Raw genomic sequence first — 25090 nt, 5'->3', positions numbered from 1 at the left:
TGCAGATATTCACATGGACAGTTCAGAGCTGCATATGCTAATGCTGCAGCCATAAGGTAAGGAAGTTGTAGGATAACTTTATTATAGTTAACCCCCAAGATATCTGCATACCTTTGGCTACCAATGGTTTATTAGGGAGCACTAATTGACCCAAATGCATGTTGTGGATCATGCGGAAGGGCAAGCAGGTAAAAATGAGAATGTAGAAACACAGTGCAAATAGAGAGAGCAAAATAAATTGGAACTAATACCAGCTGGTATCCAGATTTCTGGGGGCAAACTACACCTCAGTTGAGTTTTCAAGTCATTGGCCTTAGCACGTTACTGCAGTGCAATATTGGTATGAGAAAATGAAGAATTAGGACCACACCAGGTCCCAGGGGTGGGGCTTGCGTCCTTCCCCCCACACCAAGCAGGCCCCACAGCAAAGGCCCAGGGCTGGAAATGCAGCCACACACGTGAGCAGGTGTAACGCTCTCCTGTTGCAGATCTCTGGCGTGCAGCTACACATGCCGGGACCTGCCTGTGCAGCTCCTGTCCCAGCTCGGCGTGGTTTGCAGGAGGCCCTTCACGGGACATAGGTGGGGCGTTGCTATTTGCTGAGGAGTGTGTTTGGATGCAACATTGAAGGTGAGCCGCCCCAGCTGATCCACCTGCAACAAGCTCAGTCCCTGGAGCAGGACTGAACCACCCTGCAAAGGCTGCTGACAGTCCCCAGGTGGGACCAGAGCCTGTGTGGGGCTTTGCTCAGCCCTGTCTCACTTTTAGCAGGTGCTCTGCAGAGATGACTCAAGATCACACTTCTCCCTTCTGTGCCTTAACACAAAAGAGTTTGGCCCTAAAGAAAGTACTTTTTTAAAGAACACAGGGAAAGTGCTGAGGGTTGTAACCCTCCGCTAGGGTACAGCTGCAGTGTGCACCAGGTTATCAAAACTGGGGGGAGATGCGTGAAGCTTTACGTGGCCTAGCAGAGCCCCTGGTCTCAGCTGCAGAGTGGGAGCCTCTCCTCCCCCCAGTTAGCCCAGCAGTCCTTTCTGTTTTCACTTTCTTTCCTAACTATCATTTATTTCCTCCTCTGGTAGTGTACAGAGGAGAAGCATCGGTCTCCCCCTCTCTCTCCACCTCCTTTCCAGCCATGTGACTGAGCACTCCCTGCATAAAGTGAAACTTTGCAGTCCCCAGAAAACCTTGATTTCCTTTCCACCCGCTCCACGGTGAGAAGCAGCATCTCTCAGACCTGCAGCTGTGCTGGCCATGGGGAGGAGCACACGCCAGTTCATCCTGCTAACCTTCGCCTGTGGTGAGTAATATTCTCCATCATTTCTATCAGAAAAATGAGATAGACTATGCTAGTTTTGTTTCCTTGCAGTCAGGACAGCACCTAACAGACTGAAAAGTTTAAATAGTTTTGTTGCTAGCACAAAGGGTGCTTTTAGTAAAGTCTCACTGCTAAGAAATAACTGTAAATTCATTTAATTGCAGCTGGTATACCTTAGTCTGTTGTTTTCCTGTGTATTTTCCCTTGCACTCTGTGGTGACATAAACTCTGTGTGATGGAGTCAGCTCAAAACAGTGTTAGAAGCAGACTTTTTGGAGTTTGCCTTTCTTAATTAAAAATAATTTCCAGACCACCAGAACTGACAAAGTCTTGAGTGGAAAAAGCAGAAGAAGAAGTAAGGGAGCGTTGCTCGAGTTGTTTGTCTGCATTGCAAGATGCAGAGCATGATCAGGAAAGCAAGAGTGAGGCAGGGGGCTTGGAGGAGGCAGGCTGGGGCTTGTCTCAATGACAAACTGCATCAAAGTCACCATTCAATCCTTAATGCTGCTCTGTGACAATCTGTGGAGCCAGCCTGGTCAAGGATGTGTCCCAGCACGTTAAGTCATCCCTGAACACCCGCAGCAGTACAACATCTGCTGTGTGAAGGAGAACGGAGCGTGATTTAATCTGTGTAATGGCTGAAGGTTTGAGCTCGCTGGTGGGGAGCTGGATTTCTGCAGTGTGTTTTGCCATCGGCATACAGGGATCACACTAATAACAACCCCCGTCCTCCTCCCAGCACAGTGAGCAGGGAAACAACCCAGGGACTTGACCACAAGCAGCTCCTGCTGTATCTGCTCTGCTTTCCCACACCCGCTTCGCAGTCAGTCTGCTGAAGTAGCCCCAAAATGTATACACGAAAGGAGAGCAAGATCAGACTGAGATAATAAGTAACACTTTTTTATATATATAATTATTATAATATATCTATAAGTAACACTAATAACTCAGTGGTCAGCAAGCATCTTTTTGACCAGAAAGAACTTGTTTCCTCATCTCCTTATCCATTTTTGATCATTCCTTTAGTAATTTGTTGTGATGTTTTATTAATGCTATTAAGTCACGTCTTTTTGTGCAGATAGGGAATTGAACATAATTAGAGTTTAAGGGATAAAGGTCTGATGGTGGAGGTTTAAGAAACTGCTCCTATGTTGGAGGGAAACTATGACAGTACTGAAACCTCTCAGGAAATCTTGGTACTTTTCGAGTTCCTCAAGGACTCAAACCAAAGCAGCGGGAGCTGGCGAGAGTGTTTTCAGTGATTGTAGGAGCTGGGTCAGGTTTTTGTGTCCACACAAAATCAGCCAGCTAAACACGAGCGTTCCTTCTGGGCAGCATAAAAAGCAGAACAAACCTGCTGGGTGGCTGAGCAGCATGAGTGTGTGGTTAGGTGAGAAGAGGAAAAAGTGCTCAGCAAGAGTTTTTTTCACCCACGCTATTACAGGACAGGAGGCTGAGAAATGTCACAGCCAGATCATGGCACTGAGCACTCCACTTCCCACCATAATTCCTGGGAGCAGAGTGGTGACATTCCTTTGCTGGCATTGACTGAAACTTGTCACCAAAGCATGAAAATGGGGGCTCCAGGCCCAGACTGGGAACAGCGAATTTCTGAGAGCTGCTCTGATCCTTTTCTGAGAATTTTATTCTGGAATGTTGTGTGCATGGAGGTTTACCAGGCAGAAACGCAGCCCTTGACATTTGTAACGCACAGCTCTGAAGCTGAGGTGAGATGAGGGGATTGCAGCTGCTTGCTCCAGGAGGATACACTGCAGGGAACACGCATTCCTCAAGCAAAACGTTGGTCATATGAAGTTTTGAGCTGGCTTCACAGGAAAAAAAAAAAAGGAGACTAACAGGGCATGCAGAGCTGCAATTCTCTGCTGTTCTGTGGCCTCTTTTGCGGGCAGAGCTGTGACAAGGGCTGTAGTGGCCCCCCACTCGGCTCCTTGGCCGAGCTGCGCCAGGCTCCCCGCGCGGCAGTGCTGCAATGTGGAGAGAGCCGTGGGGAAGCCTTCCAGGCCCTCCTTGGAGGGTAGGTCAGGCAGCCCATGGGCCCACCTGCCCCTGCGCGCAGCAGAGCTACTGAGCTACCTCCAGCAGCCTCCCTAGAAGAGCCAAGACCACTAGGTGCAACCAGAGAGCAATCCTTACTCATCCCTGGGAGCTCGTGTGTGCAAATGCCTTTTGAGAAGATGACTCAAGCCAACAGGTTTAGCAGCGTGGCCGTGCCCCGACAGAAGCTCCAAAATGCTTGGGAGAGCTGTGGGAGGCTAGAGGAGCGGTTGGGGAGGTCACCTGGTGAGCACGAGCCATAGGTCACCCCAGAAACATTTCTGACTTTACCCCTCAGTGACCCGGTCAGGCTGAATGCTTCTGTAATGAAAAATAGTTAGGTTGAAATGACCTTTTGGAGAAAAGGAAGTTTCATTTAAAAGCTATGGGTGAAATGTCATATCATGAAAAGCTGTGTCAGTGAAATGATGTTTTTCTCCATGGCTTAAGATGGTCAGTAATTGAAACTAATCTGTTAACTAAAAACTAAGAAGTACTGACTATTTAAGACTTGTGTAAATTTAAATGTGGGTTGGTTTGCAGTCTTACAGGGGAAAGAAGAGTGAAAATTGCAACTTCTTCTTTTCTGTTTTTATCGTGCCAATACACTTAGGTGCAACTGCCTATAGCTGGTATGTGGCAACTGCTCTGATTTTTCACTGGCACACAGAGAAGGAGATGTTACCTGCTTTTCAACTCTGCCAGCAGGTGTGGCAAAGTCTAGGGGCAAGTGAGAAAATTAACTAAAGTATGATATTAATTATGGCATTTTTAGGTTCCTTCCAATAAAATTCACAATCTGAGGGATCTGTCCAGTCATTTGTGTGGCTTTTCAACTGTTGCACTTCTTTGATGATAACAGCTACACTGCCAGTCTGTACTGCACAGAGGTGAAACTTTAGGCAATTTTAGGAATATGGAGTATACATCTACACTTCTGCTCTTCTCTAGCGTAGCCATTTTTAAGGGAAAATTGTGGTGTGGGTTCAGATCTATACATCTGTTCTCATTTCTTTGGTTTTGATCCTGAATTTGATTCAAAACCCAGTAGGTTTATTATTCTTAGTTTATGTGTATCGTAAAATGGTGAGATTTTGTGAATTCAGCTATTATTGAAGATCTCTGTTCACACTGAGTGAAAATAAATGAATAAAAGGAAGAAGAGCTTGTGAGATGTCAGCCATTTCCACTCTGAATGTGCCTCTGGCCTTAATCGTTCCTAAAATCCAAATCTCAGCAACCTGCCTGCCACAAACCTTTGATACTGGTTCATAAGAAATTTCTTTGGAAGAACCAGCATACAACAAACTTCTCAGACAACATGATGTGGCATCCTCAGTGGAGCTGTACTGCTAGAAATATGAGCTATCTTGGACTTTGGGTCCCTTCTGTCTCCAAACTGGAGAATTAATCTCTGTCCTCCACCTAATTTAGGCAGTAAAGCATTTAACTACACCTGAAGCTTCATGCACATCAAGGAATTCATATATGTCAGTGATTTATGATTTCTTTTAGCTTGACCTTGTCTTTACAGAGTCTTGTTGCATATTCACAGTCAAAGACTCAAGCAGAAGAGTTGTGACCTTCATCTATTCTACAGTATACTTTTACCACATTTTCTTCACTTTGTTATTTAGGAGCCAGATATTTTCTTTTCAGTTCAAAGGACAGGTTTCTGTAAATGTTATAAGATGGAAGCGTAATTTTGGTGCTGCAACTATTTTCAGATGTGGTCCAAAATGGCCCTGGATGCTGTAGCCTGAAACTTGTTTCTCATTGCTGAAAGCCCATCACTAAGAGGGCTGGTCTCTCCTTCTTTGGAGCATCCCCTTGGGTACCTCCCAGGAGGAAGAACTTCAGGGTTCAAGCTGGCATAGCTACAATAAAACCATAAATAAGTATCTGGAATTTCCCTGTCTCCCAGACCGGTTTCCCAGACTATTGTGAATCACCGCAAGACCATTATGCTGCCTCACTTCCTTCACACACACAAAAAATGTTCCCTTTCCCCATGCTTTGTTGGTAAGTAACCAACCACCCTGTCACCTGTTGCACCCACTTCATATTCCTTAGACCTTGATAATTTGCTTCTAGCAAATTTTGCTGTACTACTGCCGGCAGGGGAATTCTTTTGCTGCCTGGGGATTGTGAAAGGTCTGCTCACACCTCTGGCATCCTCTGGCTTTTTCAGCAGTAAAAGCAGCATGTGGGAAGCTGGGAGCCAATGTGCTTCCACTGTGATGGGTATATTCAGAGGTGTGAAGATTGGGGGAGTGGTGAAAAGTTATGGATAGTCCTACAGCATGTCTGCTTTCACTGTCCTCTCATGACTGGAGCCAAATGAAGAATAAAATCATATCATCCATTTGATAACAAGATCAGTGCAGTTATGTTGTGGGTATCATTTAACAGAAATGTTAAATGTAAAAGTTTCTAGACTGCTGACTTACTTGTTTCCTTGCAGCATTTTCCTCCTGCTTTGCTGAAGCGGCCCTCAGGGTCGAACTGTCTCCAGAAACCACATCCTTCCACCATACAGCTACTTCTGCTCAGCCACTTTCCCTTTATCATTCTTCACCCCATCAAGGCACCACAGTTCATTTTAACAGCACAGGCTCTCTTAAAACAACACCCATAAGCCATAGAACAACTGTGCAGACAACAGACCAGCGCCAGGTAACAACAGCTGCAGGCCATCACACAGCAGCCCAGGCAGGAACAACCACCATACAAGTGACCAGCCAGAAATCTCCCCCGGTGGTATCCACAACGTCAGCAGACAACACAACTACAACCCAGGCAATGGAAACGGTTACACCTGCAGTGAAGAACACAACCATACAACCAATGTCCTCAGCCAGGCAAGCCAGAACACATGTGAGCACAGAAGCGACAGTGGTGGTCACAAACACAACCATAAATCATACAACGCCAGCTACACAGATGACAGCTGCTGCCATAACCACTACAGCCACCACCACGCGAACTGTAAAGCCCACCACAGGGTCAGGAAATCAAACAACAGCGCATACAAGTCTAACAGCCACAGCCGTGACCAACACAACAACCATTCATCCAGGCACTCAAACAACCATCCCATCTACTACGATGACAGTGAGACCCACTCTCGTACCGCAGCCTTCCCTCATCCCCACTGGCACATACACCGTTTCCAGTGGGAACAGGACCTGCGTCAAAGCGGTCATGGGTTTGCAACTGATGGCTCAAAATACACAGACGGTGAGGTGGAAGCACTACAAGGCTGAGCTTTGTAGTGACTGTTTCTTCATTAGCTGGAATTTATTCTACTTCTTTCAAAGCAGTTTTCAGAAGTTAGCTTGTATGATAAAAACAAGTGGTTTGCTACCAGTCTAAGGCCTTCTCTGTGCCACAGCATCTCAGCTGCTCTACTTTGGCTTGTATGATGATGTCAGTGGGATGTATGGGTGCTTTCTTATTTCAGTGATGTATATGTGGTAGCAATACTGGGGGGTAAATCAGCCTTCAGCATTATTTGTGTTTCCCAGAATGGGAGACTAGTTAAAATCTGAATTGACTTCAGTGAAGGGCTTGACAGTGCGAGTTGCAATGAAGGCAAGAAATTGTCAATTCAGACTTGGATTCAGAGGTGGGTTGTCTTGATGCTGACACATGGAGATTTTAGGATCACAGAATTGCCAGACTGGATCAGAGCAGGGGGCCTGGGGAGCTGGTAACCTCTCCTAGCAGTGATCCACTGTGAATGATTCAGCAAAAGATGTCATCAAACCCAAAATGGTGATTATGTGCCTCAGACTTACAGTTTTGTAGCCTCCGTGAATACAATATGTGTGGCTACATCCTCAGGCTCTGGAGTTCATATGCCTTGAGCCATCCCCATTACAAATCTAAATATTCTTGTTTGGGGTCTGAATATTTCTAACATGGGGTGAGTATCTCATGTTGGTAAAAGTAATTTTCATCCCTCATCCTGGCAAAAGCCAGGCAGGGAGCATGATTCCCAACCTCACCAGACCACACTGAGATGTTTATTACAAAAGTAAGGTGTGTTTGAGATAAGACTGAGGGAGCCAAACTCTATTCAGGGCTGCAGAGCTCTCCTTTCAGACTCCAACGTGGGTTGGCCGATGCTTGAGATGAACTGTGCAGGACATAACGAGGAGGCTGGGGTGATACGAGGAGCATCATATGTCAAAGCCAATCTAACCCCTGCCTGCTTCTGTCTTGATCTTTCCTCTGCCTTCAGGCACAAGTTCCCACTGCTCTCTCTTTTTAAATTACCACTGGTGCTCCTCTGACCCTGCTCTGAATCATATCAGTTCACCGAATGAGCAGAAAACTATTATTTTCTGCCAGCTTAATGCACTGGAACAGCTCAGGGACATGTCAGAGAAGCACTAGTTAGTGTTGGTTTATGAGTGGGGAATGGCCCTGGCAGACAGCAATTAGGCTGCCACCACCACTGGCCTGTTCATTCAGCCACACAGAGCCTGTCTGGGGTTAAAAAAAAGCAGCTATACATCTCTGTGTGTTTCTTATTAAGTTCCCCCCCTCCTCTTCAGCAGCCCTGCAATGTCTCTTCTCTCCACAGAAGCGGATGGAGTACATGGCTGTCAACCCCAATGCGACACAGACGTCTGGAAGCTGTGGGACAGAGCAGTCTGAGCTGAACATAACTTTCAGCGGAGGGTTTATAAACTTCACCTTTGTAAAGGTAATTGTTGCATTTAGAGGGAAGGAGCGTTTAGGATCGGGGAGCTGGAACTTAGCCTGCCTTTGATCTGGCTGTGCTGTGGGAAAAGGCATTTCATCCATCTCTATGCTAGTTTTCCACCTGTATATAAGGCACGATTATTCCTGCCCTTCCCAAGAGTCTAGAATCATAGAACCATGGATTAATTCAGGTTGGAAAAGACCTTTGGAGGCCACTTGTTAAAGCCACCCATCTAGCAGCACAAAGTCTGGAAATAGCCCCAAGCAAAATCTGAGACTCATTTTTACATAGGTAAAAATCTAGTGGGTGGGAAGGCTGGGTCTGCTGTTTGCACTGGAGCGGGACAGAGGGAATGGGTTTGGGACTGGAGTCCCTGTGCAGGAACAAGGTGTGTGTGCCAGGAGCTCTGACTCACTGTCAAGTTCCTCTTATGAAATGGTGTCTCAGGGACCACCTGAATGGAGGTGAGGTCAATTATTTGCTTCCCATAAATGCCAAGTATGACAACTGCCCAGCCAAAAGCCAGCTGTGGTTATTAAATCCAAAGGGCAGCCTGGGCAGTTGTAAGTGCTCTGGAGCCACAGTCCATCTGCAGCTGAAGGGGCCTAATTTCATCTGATTTTTGAGTGGAAAATTCCAAACAAGTGAACTACGACAACAAAATTGTAGGTAAGTGCCCTTAAAATGCACCACACCATAGAGACATAACAAGTACACACAGAAACTTGGGCAAGAGAGAGGCCCTGCTTACACAGTGGGAAAATGAGCTTTCTTTTCTACATTGTGTCTATTGATACTAACATTCCCCACTGGGACTGCATCATCTGTGGACGGGGCTTTAACATAAGCTACCAAGAGTGTTGCTGCTATTACAACCACAGCAGAAAATAGCTGCATGCAGCCATCCTCTTGCTCCCTCAGACATTTACATGGTTTACACATTTTGGGAGGCAGCACGCAGTACTATTTATCTGAAAGCCAGTGAGGGCTGGATGGTGATGCCAGCAGGGCTAAAGACAATACTGTGTAGAAAGTCATTAATGGGCAGGGAGGAATATGGAACAGGTTGGATCCCATCAAACTCTTGAGTGTAATGTGCATTGAAGCCATGTCCTGGAGCTCCATAGCAGTTCAGAGCTGCATCTGGCCATCGCTGTTCTGTGTCCTTCAGTTAATTGAGCCAAATATCAATCTTACAACCTGGTCCCAAGCTCAAATTAGTGACACTTAAGAAAAGTACAAATGGCTAATCAGTCACTTCCATAGAAAGTCCAAGAGGCAACAGCAAATTATACCACACCTGATTCAATACTGCTTGAGCAGAGAAAAGATTTCAGTTAATAATATCTTGATTTTAGTTTATGGCAGAAAGTTTTCTAAAAACTACAGAGGAAAAATGAGGTAAAAAATAAAGGAGCTGTTTTAAAACAAAGGATCAGTTCAGACCTCAAGTGTTTGCTTTAAATGTATGCTTCCTGCAACAGTGGGAGCCTTTTCTGTTACAAGGATCCTTAGAAAAAGGCTGGTGATTCAAGTACCCATGAAAGCCCCAGCTTGTGGCAGTGCTAAGGAGAGTGATGTGAACCTTTAGGAGGTACTTGACCTGTCTTGCCCTGAAAAAGGTGGTTATTGGCACAGCATTAGACAACCCACCCTTCACTTAAAGATAAGCCTGAAGAGCATAGCAGGGCTCAGCTTAGGCTTCTTTGAAATTCAAGTTAATAAGAAATCATTTTGCTGCTGTTTTTTATGTGTTTGGCCCCCACACCCTCTCTAACTGCTTTGAACCAGGAGTGCTCCAGCAGTGGCACCTCTGATTTTCACTGGTGAAAGAGGAGCTGGATCAGGCCCTGGGGCTGCGGTGCTGGTGCGGGGTAGCGGGAGGTGAACGGCTGGCTCAGTACTCACCACTGCCAGCTGCCTTTTGCAAAGAACTTGAAAAAAGGAAGTTCTGTAACCAACCCACAAGACATGAAGTAGGAGCAGATGTTTTCCCCAAGCAAAGTTATTAACTGTGGCCAAACAGAACAGAGTGCTGCTGCCAAAAATTGGTAATATTTGACCTGTTTATGTCTTTAAGTAGGAATAAAGCTGAGAACCTCTTCTCTGGTGTATTTCTTTCTTAAACTTTCCCAATCTGTCTTATCAGCTTTTAAACTGCATAATGTTCAAACTGGCCGCACAGGAGATATTCATGTCTGCTGCCATTTATCCACCAGCTGCACTTACCAGTCCCAGTGTGCTCACAGCTGGAATTAAAATGAATAGTAGGACTGCTGCATAAAGACTCACATTATACTCCAACACTGCTACCAGGGAAAAGCTCCTAGGGCTGGCTCTCACTTTGTGACAGTCCAGGGGAAGACAGAGTTCAGGTTGCACCAGGGTTTCGGGGCACATGCAGACAGGACACTTTGCTGGAAATTTTGCTCTGTGCTGTTGTACTAGGTGCTTTCTATGTCAGCAGTCTGTAGGCATATGAAAAAAAGCCAGCCAGAACCAACAGTGTCAGCAGGGTGGAAAGAACAGTTATTTCTCCCCTACACGTCCAGGTTGCTGTTTCCTCATTTGTAGTGACTGCTGTTGGCAGCCAAACTAGGAAATGAGTGGTGCTACCATGAGAGGAGCTCCCGGCGCTCAGCCTGCTGCTGGCTTCTCCCAGTTCAAAATAATGATCAGCACAGAAGCACTGCTGCTTTCTACAGTTTGCTCACATGAAGGGCATCTATGCATAAAGTGCACTGCAGCGCTGAGAGTCATGAATGCTTCTAAAGGTGTGGGCTTAGGTCCTGCAAGCAGTCGGCCTGCAGGTCAGCTTGGACTAGTTCAGGGCAGGCTTACTCAGGAGAGCATGGTAGGGACTCTCAGTGAAAGCAGAACAGGTGAATAACAATAAAATGGCCTTATCACATGCCTGTTAATTTGTGCAATGTTTGCTTAATTCCTTCCTACTTTTGGTTACCACAAGTCTCACGCTGTAGCTTGAGCAGCGTCTGTAAAATGACGCCTGCGTGGTCCAGTTTCACTGAACTGAGCAGAATTCATGATGTAGCCGAGACTGCTGCATTACGCCAGCTTCTTAGCTATTAGATGGAGTGATCTGGAAAAGAAAAAGCAATGCATCCAAGCAAGTTGGTTCTTGGGTCTTGAAGGTCATGTTTTAAAATGTGTTTCTTTGGGAAATTCTTTGTGATCATTTTGCAGTGGTGAACTGTGTTTTTTTCACAAATATGAGGATGTATTACAAATAAAGATATATCTTCTTTTGCAGCAAACTCCAACATACTATGTCAGTAAAATCGAGACCAGATTACAGTCTGAAGGTCAGTGACTTTACACTGTCTTAATTTCATATCAAACTGTTCTGGGTATAGGATAGGCTATCATATCTTTAAAACACTGGATTTTGCAAATTTTGTGTTTTATCAGGCTTTCAACGTGTCATTCACCTGATTCTTATGGTATGAAAATGGAAGAGAAGGGACGGGGCTACAGTTTCATCAGAATTGTTCAGTTTTCCTTTTGTCCTCAAAATCTTTCCCTGCCCCACCTCTTTCAGAATAGAGATTACTTCAAACCTAAATTTAAGATGCAAAAGAGTCCCCGAAGTTTTTATCTGCAAACACACAAAAATGCTGTGACTCTGGTTCAGTTGCATGTGTCTTTCCAATCTAATAAGCAAACTAAATGAATATGGTATCTGGATCACAGAAATGCAGAGCTATATACAGATTTCAAATGCACCAATATGGAGAGGCGGCATATCTGACATTTTGGTTTGGCAAAAATAAGAACTGGACACAGGCTGAGGTTCTTCAAACCATCCTGAAATCCTAGACCTTGTCTGTGCTCTTCTCAGGCGATAGGAATTTCTTTTTGTTATATAGCCCTGATTCTCCCCATTTGAACAGTCAGGAACTGCCCCAGATCCTATGTCCCAAGAAATGCTAAGAGAACATCATTTAGGTCAGAGAGAAAAATTCTGAGTCATCACTTCAGATTTTCTCTGACGTTAATTTTGCACAAATTCTTCCCAATATATCAAATCTGTGACAGCTTAACAACTATATTATGTCACTTCTCCATTTGTTACTCATAATATTTGGATTGACTTTTGTCCCTGAAAGAAGAAAAACAAATCAGGAGCTTGACTAGGTGTGTCCTAATAGCACTGAGCTTTTTGGAAGCCCAGTGCCTATTTTTCTTCTCACTGATGAGCACTTTTATTAACTCAAGTGGAGCCTATTCTGATCTACAGCAATTAAAGTAAAAGAAAAGCTGATCCAAAAGACAGTCTCCTAGGGATGTTCTCAGTCTAAATGACCAGAGTTTTCCTGTGCATTGCTAAGCACAAACTGCAGCAAATACAAACTGATCAGCTTAATCATAAATTTTAAAATCCTCAAATATATTTTGAGTCCTCCACAGTGATGCTGGCAAGAGACCTGGCTATCCCTGGCTGTTTGTCTCTCTGCCCAATATTGCCATTTCACAGTCCACCAGCAGTATTTTTGCAGTGAGCAAGCCTGTATCTTTTCAAAGATAAAAATTCCTGAATTAACTGTATCAATACACATTGGTGTACTGATTTTGACCAAAGAGGACCAGGAGTATGCTGCACACTATTATGCTAGCAGTTGTGGTTGAGATACAGTGATGCTGAATTGACGATGTGGATGATTTTGTCTTAAACTCATATATCTGCTTTCCAAGGAGGATATGCGTAAACATTACAAGATCTTTCTGTGCTTTGAACTAGAGCCGTATTTTCCATAAGGTACTGTGACACTGAAATATGGTTAAAAACATATTTAATACCTAAAGCAATAGAGACTAGAGATGTCAAATTCCCATGCTAGAGATAATATCTCTGTTTTGTCTGGTAACAGCCATGCTGAAGACCTAAGATAGTTGTCTGCTCCCGTGAGAGTCCTAACCCCCTCTTGCAAACTCAGGTTGTTAAAATATGATTTGAAGAAGCATCTGAAATTTTAGCCACTTTTTCAGACCCAAGCTGAGCTGAGTTGCCCAGCTCAGCTCTCATTAAAACATGGAAGAAATGTAATTGATAGATTATGGGGAAAATGTCCATGTTTTAGTCACATCTGTGGCTGCTGCTCTGCTAAAGCACCAGGGATCCTCCATTTTAGCTCAGAAAGATGTTGGTTTCAACAGTTAGTGTGGATTCTCATTTGTCTCTGTTTATGGCCTCCAGGTATGCTTTACTATGCAGCCATACATGAGAAGCTGTTTACAACAAAGCTGGGGAGTTCCTTTAAGTGTGCCAGCAAGCAAACCTTCCGCTTGGAGAAGAACTTCCAGCTACTCTTTGTTAATATGCACCTGCAGGCGTTTGATATTGTTGGTAACCAGTTTGGAAAAGGTAAGTAGAAGGATACGCTTTCCACCCTTCCAAGATCTATATGTCAGCACTCTGGTAGTCTGATAGATATAATCTGCTAGATTATAACCATACACATGTGGTGATCCTGTTACACCTACAGCACAGTCACAGCTTTCTAATAGTTCCCAAATAATGTAACCTGCCCGCTGCTGTATTCTCACCCTTTCTGAGCCATTTTCAACACAGTGCTAATATGTGTGGAAGATGGAAAAGTTTCCCTCCTGCATTCAGTACCTTCTGTTTCATCTTCTCATTAAAAATGTTCAACACCACAGTTTTACTCTTCACCCATTTTCTCCCAGAGTAAGTGGAGGTGTGTTCACCACCATTGCATTGCCCAATCCCCTAATATGTTCAGTTCAAGGTCATTGTTCTCGATATAGTCATATTTTAGCTATTTTGAAAGGCTTTTGACACTCATGATGTCCCACAGCTGCAGCAGCAAAACTTCCAACTAATAAGGGACACTTGTGAATGCAGGCTGATACTTTCAGAGCAGCTGTGTCTAGACATGATGAAATGTGCTCCTGAGAAGGAGCACGACTGGCATGCTCCCAGTTTCAGAACTAAGTGCGATGCTCATCTCTGCAATTTGTCTTTTCTTGAGTACAGCTACAAAGAGGCAACCATGTAGCTTGGTAAAAGACAGAGACAGACCAGTATGACTCCCCTGGTCTCTGGATTACACACATTGGGAGAATGTATTTGGGCTCATCACAACTTCCCTACACCCTCACCTGGGGTTCCTTCCACAGGGAAATGAGATGCTGTCATCCTTGTTTCTTGTCCAGCAATGCAGCCAGGACCTGGCCAGGCGGTGGGGTCCAGGTCTGCTGGGTGCATCAGGAAACTCCCATGTCCCACAGTATGGACATTCTCGTGGTCTATCACCTTACATCTTATGAGGTGCATGAAAGACCGTACAGAAAGCAGAGAGGTGGATTTAGATGGGACCCTGTGGTCTCTTTCAAATTGTACTTCTTCACATTTCTGTGACTTCCTCTCAGGGTGTTTCCATAGAGGAACTCAGGTGGGCAGATAGGCTTGTCAGCTCTCCAGCCCTTCAGATGCACTAAGAAAACATTCCCTTCTTCTGACATTTGACTTTCTGCATGCTTACAAAATACTGCCCCTGTATTCTTCTTTTTACTTTAGATCTGTCTTTTAACTCAGTTTGGCTCTGTTTGAGTGATTCTTCTTTTGTTAGTTCACCATTTTGGCTGCCTTTCTTATTCTAAAAGGAATATAATCAGAAACAACATTTGGGGCTTTTTTAAGACATGGACCTTTTTTTGCATACTTTTCGTTAAGTTTGTAAAAGCCACACTGAGAAACCAATCTATGCTTTCATTCTCATGAAGATTTTTTTCATGGCATGACACTGAGCTGGAACAACTCGTGGGATCCCATCTGGTCCACACATTTCCATTCAAATTTGTACAACGAGTGAGTTCAGTTATGGCTTTTGGTATAGCCTCACCTCTAGCGGAGACAGAGCTTAAAAACACACTCTCTCTCTCTCCCCCACCCCCTCAAAGGTCAGACTAATCTCTGCTAAGCAATACCAAATACAAAATTAAATTACTTTTGCTCTTAATCAAAGGGCTGAGAAAGCAGCTACTACCTCTGAAATAATTCCCCAGTGGCCATGAAATAGTTATGAAACTGTTACGTACCTCTGCTGTATATGCAGATTTTGAAAGACAAAATCCCCAGTGAAGGAATGACTCTATACACATCACCAGTCTCCTCCCCTCAAGTGTCTCAAGACTGGTAGTTTCACTTCTGCTGCTCCTGATTTGCTTATCTTTAAAAGGGGAAGAAAAAGAAAACACTAATGATCGTTGGTTTCAAGTTCCTTACAATTTTATACAGACTGCAGCAGTGTTACTTTAGTATCTTGGCCTGTTTGAGGCCGGAAAGCTGTAAAAGCGTCTTCTGAATGGCACTTCAGTATTTCAGAAACAGTTCCCTAGAGTTCATAGCCCAAGGTTTCGTCAAATCAAAATGGCCAATTCAAACATCTCTGGCTTTTGCAATACTCAAATGTAAATACTTTTCAGCTCACTTCCTTAACAGCAGGTTACATTAACCAAAGCTTTTAAAAGGCAGCATCTAGTAGAATGCTGATGCCTTTGGCTTTGTGGCATCACATGAAACCACCATCTGGATCAGAGGAGAAGAGGTTCAGATTTTGGCGAGAGCCATGTGGAGTCTCTGGAGCTGTGACATGATGTCATGTACTCCACATGCTCCCTGGGCTAACTGCCCGCCATCGGCATAAAGATTCCCATTGGGCAAAAGCCCAAGCTAAGCTACAGTCTGGGCCAGTACAGTCATCAGAATTAGACAATGACAACAGAGGGTTTTGTCTTAGAGTGTGGTTGAAATCTGCTTTGGAACAGTCACAGGGAGTGAAAGGGGCAGAGGGTGTTGGATGTCCCTCATAACCTGGGTATAAACTGGATTCACTGCAGGGCTGGGATATACTGTGGGGTTTAGCTGATCAAACTACCCTACTTAGAGAATAGTTTGCTACTCAGGTGCCACTCAGCGCATCGTCCTGGAGGTCTTTCTTTCTCTGGAGCCCAAGGAAGGACCATTCCTACAGATCAGATGGAAGATGTAGGTCTGATCCAGTTCTGGAATAACACATTAGTGATCATTCCCAGACCTTGCCTTCACTCCCAGTTCACTTCACACTCGTATTGTGAATTTGAGACTGATCCTGCCATTGTTACTTGGGTAAATATTCCATTTATGTCAGTGACCCAGATGGTGCAGTCTCTCCACAGGAAAGCCACTGATTTACCCCAGTCTGGAAGTTTATTTTTAAGTAATGAGTTTCCATTTAATCAAAAGATGACTTGAATATTCATTTGGGTAGGGACTGGCTGAAGAAGTCAGGATTTGCCCCCTCTGTAGCTAAGAGGTATATTGGGAGTGAAAGTATCTTTGGATGGTTCTTAAAAGATATTATTTGTGTCAAAACCTTTTCTGATATCATCATACGTACAATAAAATTACAGTGGTACTGCTAAAGCACCCCCCTGGACTAAGCCAAGGCTTCTGCCTTCCTAATCTCTTGATGTTCTGAGTTAGTCACAATTATCCACAAATATTCTGATTTAAACACAGAGAACAATTAGAATTTGATTTTTCTTAGGAAACACTGACTTAACTAGGATCCTTGCTGCGCTAATGGTGTGCTGGACTATGGGCTCCCTTCTCTGGCCTCATTGTTTTTACTGGGCAGAAGCAATTAGATGCCACATAGGAGCAGTTTTTGTCCATGCTCTTTATTTTTAGACTTGCACTTCGTGGTGTGATGCTCCACATCTGCTATCAGCAAGAAAGCCTCCTACTGTGTATGTACTGATCTTGGTGGTAAAACAATTACTGCAGACATGAAAGAGCATTCTCCAGTGAAGCATGTAGCTATTTTGAAAGGGGCAAATATTGTTTCCCTGAGATAAGGTTCACCACAGGTAAAAATGTGATAAGTATAGCTCAGGAAAAAGGAAAAAAAAAAAAAGAAAACACGCTTTTGAGAACTTCTGGCTTGTATTTGCTAACTTTTCTGGAACATAGATGTATAGTCTATGAGTGCAGTGTTCTGCTATAACACAGTCTCTGATCTTTTTATTTCAGAAGAAGAATGTTTTGCTGATAAAAACAGCAAAGCAGCTCCCATCGCGGTTGGCCTGAGTATCCTGGGATTGCTTGTCATTGGGTTTGCCATTTTCCTGATTTCCAGAAGAAAACCGCATCAAGGATACCAACGTATCTGAGGTGCCCTTATACTTCCAAATGTGTGTAGCAAGTAGAGAAGTCACAGGAGTTTTAGCTTCTACCTGGCAATCTCACTGTCCTGAAGCCATATTTTTAAGTGGGATGACAGCATATGTTTAAAGCTAATGAATATTTCTGGAAGTGATTTCTTTAAGGTTGGAAGGAGAGAACTCACACCATCTACTTTAGGCTATTCTTGGCATCTAATTTAGATGGAGTCCAGAGGCCCAAAGTGAGAAGCATTTCAGACCACCTAAATCAAATGCCTAAAAATAGCTTAAAGTGAGCAATATTGCTATCCCACAGAAAATCTATCAGGTTTGGTAAAGATAGCATTTAGATTTATTAAAACAGATTAATCTAGTGATATGACCTTCAAGTGAATAAAACAGAGGTCCACAGCTACAGACAACGGTGTTAAATCAGAGCTCAGTGAAAGCCTTGCAGGAACACTGTGTACGCTGAAGTCTCAGGGCAAGTGTAAGTGTGACAAGCAAGTTGTCACCAGTGCTGTTACAGGGTTACACTTCGTAAATTCTTGGGTTTTTCCTACTAAGCCCTTCGCAAAGACGCAGTGGTCGTATGTGACTCTTACTCTGGAGGCAGTATTTTTAGAAAATTTTCTAGTTTCCAGTGATTGTGTATGCAAGTAAGAGATTACCCAACTGAGGTCATACACGGTCTGCCTGACCACTATGTGCCAAAATTATCACTTGTCATTTCTTGTCAGCCCTACTGCAAAGATGTCTGAACTTCTTGCCAATAATTCTTGAACTGCAGCCTCATAAAGCACAGCACATTAGAGCAATCTGACATTGGTAAATTTATCCTGAAGTGTTATGCTGCAAACTGCACAATTCAGGAGCTGATTGACAGGCAGCTGAGATGTCTATGCAGAACTGGGCAGGCGTTTAGAGGCGGTAACTCCATCCATCTGCCACACCAGGCCAAGCCACCCCACTTGGCAATCGGTGCTTAAGGCACAGCATCCCTTTGCCACACGTTTGTAACACAACATGGAGAAAGCTAACATGAGGATTCTGAAAGCACTCTGACACATGGGCCGGTGCTAAGGTTGCCAGAGCAATAGATGGGCACTGGGATGAATTTGCTTGATAAATTCAAGGAGCTTAATATTTCATGGTCTTGTGAGAGCTCATGAATCACCCACTTCCTATTCAGACATGAACCTGTTACAGTGACCGCCGCTGAACTCAGTAACTGTCCCTCTACTGAGATGGCAGCACTGTGATCTCTCTTAATCCGGGAAAATACCACGCTCACTAAACATGCCTGGGATTAAGTGGCCACAATTGTGGCAGACCTGCACAAGGTCCATGAGCAAATGGAAATCCACTGACGCTGTATGGTCAAGGCTTCTATGGGAAATAAAAGCTTGCACAGGCCTTGGACAAATTCTCTGCCCAAAAGTGAATGCTATCCAGTGTGCTCACAGCTGAGCAGCTGGATTTTCATATGGAAATAATTTGGAGTTGCTTTAAAGCACACTAATTCATATACTCTATAGTCTGTTTCCTCTAAGCCAATGATGAAGGCATGAAAGTAGTAATTGCTTTTGAGATTAAGTTCAGTTCATGTTCTTTGCTGTAACAAGGAAAATCTCGTCACAAAAGATTTGCAAAGCTAAACATATGCACAAATGTGCTCACACGCACACACACCCCCACACACCACACAATCTGTTCACTGCAGCAAATGACATCAAAATGATAAGAATTTATGTATAAAAACATTTACAAAAGAGAAAATAATACTAAACAAGAGCACAGTTCCCCCTTAGAAGTGAGGGTTATGGCTTAAATTCTACCAATAAAAGTTTTGCCTGGAAAAGGACTGTGGAATGGCACCCATTAAACAAAAGAAAGACTGAAGTCATCTGCAAAAATTCCTTGTTAGTTTAATCTGGATCTAAACAAAATAGAAATTCTGGGAGCTAATTTAATTTCTGTTAATTATGGCCCAGATCCTGAGCAATTATTAGTGATGATGGAACCTCACTAGGTAATTTTAACTAGGTAAAACTGATGATAATATCTTGTGAGTTCAATTTTCCTTAAGCATTTTAAAAATAGTTTTGATATTTTACCAGTATTTAACCATTGAAAGTTTACTTATTTAAATTAAGAAAGAAAATAAATCCTTTTGTTCCACTAATTACTAGAAGATGCTGGTCTGTGTCAAGCAGGAAACATGGTCATACTGTTCCATAATCAACATAATATGTAGCTGTTCAAGTCATTAACAGTCTCCAGAAATGTTCCCTTTAAGTCTGAATGAACCAGTAAATAAGATAAAGACAATTTTGAAGCACTTTTGCACTTGCGGAAATGTAAGACAGAAGTCAGAACCAGCCGTGAGCAAGGGAGGCAGTTGAAAACGATTGTGAGGTAGAGTGGCGCAAGTAACAGAATACAAAACTTTCAAACCTTTGATACGGATTCAGTTGAATACTCAAATTGCAATCTGAGTATTTCAATTATTGCTTTGTGAAAGGTTCCAGCACAGTTAGTATTGCTTAATGAACTTTAGCTAGCTTATTTTTGCCCTTCTTCCTTCCCCCCCCGTCAGTGGACATGCAGCCCACTGAACTCAGTGGCATTGGCCAGGCCCTTGCCTTATTAAGATCCCTCTAGTTCTCAGGGTTAGTTAATATTATCAATCCGTTGTTTAGAAAGCAGATTTTTATACTCGATTAAAACATTAATTTTTTTAACACAAGAAAATTGATGAGATGTCCAACAGGAAAGGTAAATATATGGAAAAGCTTCCATTTGAAAATGAGCCTGTGTATGCAGTAGTGATGTTACTGTCCCAAACCATTACATGTGGACATTTTAACAACATACGCTGCCTAAAAAGCTCAGCACCACACATGACCTGACCCTAAGATGTTCTGACTACTGATCAATAAGACATCTTTCCCCTTGAAAACTAAGTCCTATTTCACATGTTCCTTGGATTGTTGGGTTGCATGATCTGTACAGTTTGTTACTTCTACTGATATGGATATAGCATTTTTTTGATATGTTCTGAAAAATCTCTTTATGTTAATATTCAGTCCTTTAACGTCTGATATCAACATGAGGAGAGAAGACTGTTCTTAATGACTGATAAATCTGTGTTTAATCTTGTGACACCCTCTGGCATTTTTACCAATGATGCAAGATTAATGTTTTTTTTCCCCACACTTTATTCTTTCTACAGTGAATCAAACTGTTGGTATTGGACAATGTTTGGATTCAGGTTTACCCGATTTGTTCTTATGCTTCTTATTGCTATTATTTGTTTGTTATTTTTATGAAGCTGCATACTGCCCTTTCTAGATGAATAATACTCTGGGCTTGCTCTAAACAGCACAGGTGAAGTGCATGTGATATAAACTGATGAACCAACTGGATGCTCTTATGAAATGCTGCCAACATGCAGCAAAATTAATCCAATGAAGTTAGTGCTCTACAGCAGTAAAGGATCCATTGGAGAATTCCTTACTGCATCAGGAGATCCCAGCCCCAAAGCACAACCTTCTTCCCACCTGCAGCTGAGCCTGCGTGCCGTCACCTCCTCCCCTGACCACAAAACACACAAACAGCCTGCAGCAGGGATGCGTGTCAGCATGCCAGCATAGCAGGGAGTGTTGTCTCTCTGAATTTAACGCTGAATTAGAATTAGACAGCCCAGCTGCTCCCCGAGTTGCCATGTGCAACTTTTAAAGCTGATGCCTGTATATATTTTCTGCCAGAATTTAGGTAGATATTTGGCTGGCACTTTTTTATCTGATGGAGTTGCTTTCAGGTCCTCCTCCCAGTGGGAAGACTCCATAGGTGTAACTGCTCTTGGTTGCCAGACTTTCTTTTTTAAACATCTTGTCTGAGGAAACATTTTGAGCAAAAAGTCCCTAAAAGAGCACAGTACAAAGAAGCAGCTCTTATGATAAACTAGTTGTACACTAGGTGGGCCATAATAGTTATACCACGCACAGCAGTTCACAGTTTATTTGCTTCCTGTCGATATGGGTGTCAAATGAAAACAGTATTTTCTAAGCTTGGCAGATTGCTTCCCTTTCAGGGCTGCTCTTTGCCATAGTCAGACCTTTGTTCAGCAACTTGCTCAGTGCTTGGGACAGAGGATTACCAACCAACCTGCCCTAAAATTCTGTATGCCAAAAACCTTTATATGGTCAGCATGAGCCCATGTACCCAGAGAGCAGAGAGAAGAGCACAGTCTGCTGTGGAGGGGCAAGGTTGCAGCTGGGTCCAAGTGACCAGCGATGTTGAGCCCCCAGCTCACCCTTTTCCCCAGTTCCAGACTCAGATCAACCCACCCCTGAACCAGAAGCTATTGATCATGATGACATGATGCATCCCATCAGGAAAGCTATGCTTAACTTGCCTGCAAGCATGTGCTGGTCAGGATACAGTGCGGCCACTCGTAGAAATTAGAAGGTGAGCACATCCCTATAGCTCCCTGACGCTCTGCTGCAGCTCTCACCCCAGACCATTCACTATGGTTCCTTGCACACTCCAGGCAGACACGGGCAAGCCATGTGCATGATGATGTCATACTTAGCCAAATCGCAAGCAAGATTTAATTTCTTTCAGTCCTTTTTGCTCTCTGGTGGACAAAGTCCAAATTAAAAAACAGCTGTTATTCTGGTTGAAAGAGGAAGGGAGATGTAGATTAACATCTTGAGTGTATGAAGATGGTTTGGTTGATCACTTCTAGCTTGCTACAATATATGTTTCCTAAAAATTAATTTGCTATGAGAAGATATGCTCTTTATTTTTCTATTATTGGTGTTTCTGTAATAAAGGTTGTATTTAGTCATTAAAGTGTGCATTGCTGTGCAATTATTTTCTCTCTCGGGTGCTTTTTTACCTAAACTGTTTAAACTGCAAGTAAATCTATCAAACAGGTAGGGTCCTCTGGGCTCCGGACACAAGCCACAGACACAGATATGCTTATATCCTAACTGTAACTTTGATGATTATTTCTTCTGTGGCTTGGGCAGCTCATCTGACATTTCTGTCTTTGCTTCATCAGCATTAAAACAAAAAAAAAAGGTATTGAGAATATTATGTGGTTTTCTGTTAATCTCCACACAACTTCCAGAGTGTCTGAATTCACTATGTATGTTTCTTTATACAACTAGATCTCTTTTTGTTTCATATTGGTCCAATAAACACAGACCATAAATCACAGTAGATGTGATAGATGCTTGTTACTTCATGTTTAAACTGCTTTCACAGATAATAATCTTAGGAATTACGATACAAGTTTTTTGAGGAGAATGCATCCTTTTAGTGTGCAGGTATAGAAACTAGAGGAAATAAATAACTTGGAAAATACCACACATAAACTTGAGAATTCAGTAGCTTCTATGTTGGTCAAAGGAATTTCCCAAAGGATGGGGGCTGCCCTAGATGATCTTTAAAGGTCCTTTGCAACCCAAACCACTCTACAATTCTGTGTGACTTTGCTGTGGTTTTCCTGTTTGTGACATCAACAGCCAGCTTAAAATATAACTGTGGGACAACTGCATGAGGTAAACTTCTTAATAAAAGGGACCACTCAAAAATTCTGCAGCTTCATCTTTAAAGGTTTTCCAGAGAAACTTGAAACCAAATCTGCCTAGATCTAGTTTGGCTAATAACTGCAGCCAGACCCTGTTCTGGGTGGAGGCTCTTGTATTGCCTCTAAGGTTGTTGTTGGGAGGTTGTATGACAGAGCTGGGCTGGCTAGGAGAGAGGGGTAGGCAGACAGATGGGGGAACAGGACACTACCTTCTCTGTGATGAGCGAGATAAGGGTGTGAAATGGCTGAATGAGTCTCACATGTCATGCTCTTCATGGCTACAGAAGGAAAGTTTGTTAGGTGGATTGCAGGAAAGCAGAAGACATGGTAAAGATGGGGTTGAAAAACTTCTCTGCTGCCAGCAGCTGATTCAGGAACTTAACCTGATAGAGAAGTGCCAGTGAGGGCAGCAGAGAGAAAGTAACTTCCCTCAGTGATAAAATACCAGAATTATGCTTCACTTGCTATTACCATTTCTTGTGTCAGTGCACATCCCTACATGATAGATAATTTAAGGGCTACAGGTGACAAGGTGAAAACATTCCAAGCCCCTCAATTTGCCCTTCAGTAGAAAAGCAGGGCTGCCAGGAGAGCGGGGTCAGTTTGCTCTGCTCTTTTGCACCTGCTTGGCCTGGTACAATATTAGATTTGGTGCCACACTCACCTAAGTGATACACCTATTTAGTAGACAAGGCTCCTGGCTTGTTTATGTTAGTTTTAGAAGCTGATCTAGTAAATACACACTTGGGAGATGCATTTCAGCTGATGAATTAGAATTTAGATGGGGCCTCTGCATGTTCACTGCCTTGGGGTGGGGGGTGGTCTGAAGTGGACCCTCGAAGGCTGCTGGATATCTCAAATTCTCTCTTTCTTTAAAAAGTTTAATGGCAGATGGAGGAACAGTCTGCCATTTTTCCTTTTAAGGCAAAAACCCTTCCATGTGTAAGTCACACCATGGACTGTCCCAGAAGCACAAAGGTTTCAAATCCACCGGAGAAACATTTTTGCATCACAATGTCTAGAAGAAAAAAGAAGCATTTTTTTAAAGCATCCGTTTGAAGAAAAATAATAAGAGTGAAGAGAGAAAGATTTCTATGAAGTTAACCCTCACTAGTAAAGTGACACTGGGAGACTACACATTCTTTCTCACATCTATGACTGTGGCCACTGCATGCCAATAATGCAGGGGTATGCATGTCTGAGGCTTATCAGTCACAGCAACACTCACACTCCTGGGCTTTCATCAGCATCTGGGCTTTCCCAGCTAGCCACAAAATGTAACAAAACCTGCATTTCCCTTTTTCTGCCAGTCCTATTGCCTATGAAGTTGGTAGATCGCAAGTATTTTATTAAATTATAATTTAATTGGCTCAGTTTCTTACTTAACTCTTTCTTCTGAATTTTAAAAAGGAGTAGGTTGCATTTCCCACATGCAGAAACAAAATAAATGGCCGTTGAGAAAAATGGAAGTGTTCAATCTGAGTCAGAAAATCTGTGCAGATTAGAGACACAGATCTTGGTTTTGAACCTCAGCTTTGCTGGGGCTTTCCTATACCCCAGAGATTTCTGAAGAATGTGATTCATGAGTCCAGCCAATGTTTAACCTCCTTCATTTTCCCATGGAATTACACCTTTTTCATCTCCTCAAGAAAAACAGATTCATATTTCAAACAAATTATGATGTTCACAATTTCATGGAAAAAACAATGAGAAAAGTACTCCCATTATTAATGTAAAGTGGCTTTCAAAATATGCCAAGCTTCCACAATAAAGTTTAAAATGTTGCCAGTCCAACCTATCCAGTACATAACTAGGTTTGTCACAGTGCCTCTATGTACATGCACATTAAGTGTATTACTGGTGTCAGTGAGAAAATTATTATTTTGTGCATTTCAGTTTTATTATGTTGCATTTTCAAACATCTGCATATACAATCTGGTGATCCAGCTTGACTTTGCAAGCCCTAAAAGCCATGCTTGCAGGATCCCTTCACCAAGAGCAGATTTGCAGTATAAATGGGTTTGCAACTTCCATTAGTTCTACTGTTCAAAGCTTAAACTCCTCCACAACCTCGGATTTATATATCGTAAAATATCTGCAGCAATTTGCAATGTTCAATGGTAAACTACATAAAATGCTGCCATCTTGTGTTCAGAGAAAAATTAAACATGCTGAAAGTTTTTAAAATCTGGATTTCAAGAGACAGAAGTAGGAT

At 43.0% G+C, this 25090-nt stretch overlaps 1 protein-coding gene across 1 annotated transcript; it reads left to right on the top strand.

Moving 5' to 3' along the window:
* Positions 1-1186: 1186 nt before the first annotated feature.
* LAMP3 (lysosomal associated membrane protein 3) lies at positions 1187-22151 on the top strand. The gene is made up of 6 exons (XM_074878589.1): positions 1187-1300; positions 5838-6613; positions 7965-8087; positions 11359-11410; positions 13303-13470; positions 17143-22151. The coding sequence occupies exons 1-6, from the start codon at positions 1255-1257 to the stop codon at positions 17280-17282; spliced, it is 1305 nt and encodes a 434-aa protein (XP_074734690.1). The 5' UTR covers positions 1187-1254; the 3' UTR covers positions 17283-22151.
* The last annotated feature ends 2939 nt before the right edge of the window (positions 22152-25090 follow it).

Source organism: Strix uralensis, chromosome 9 (assembly GCF_047716275.1).
Source record: "Strix uralensis isolate ZFMK-TIS-50842 chromosome 9, bStrUra1, whole genome shotgun sequence".
NCBI lineage: Eukaryota > Metazoa > Chordata > Aves > Strigiformes > Strigidae > Strix > Strix uralensis.
The sequence above is the reverse complement of the archived record's forward strand: the minus strand, read 5'-3'. Positions and strand labels throughout refer to the sequence as shown.

Coding starts and splice junctions, on each gene's coding strand:
- LAMP3 (XM_074878589.1), top strand. CDS start 1,255: ATGGGGAGGAGCACACGCCAGTTCATCCTGCTAACCTTCGCCTGTG. Junction 8,088..11,358: donor TAAACTTCACCTTTGTAAAG/GTAATTGTTGCA, acceptor CTTCTTTTGCAG/CAAACTCCAACATACTATGT. Junction 11,411..13,302: donor GACCAGATTACAGTCTGAAG/GTCAGTGACTTT, acceptor TATGGCCTCCAG/GTATGCTTTACTATGCAGCC.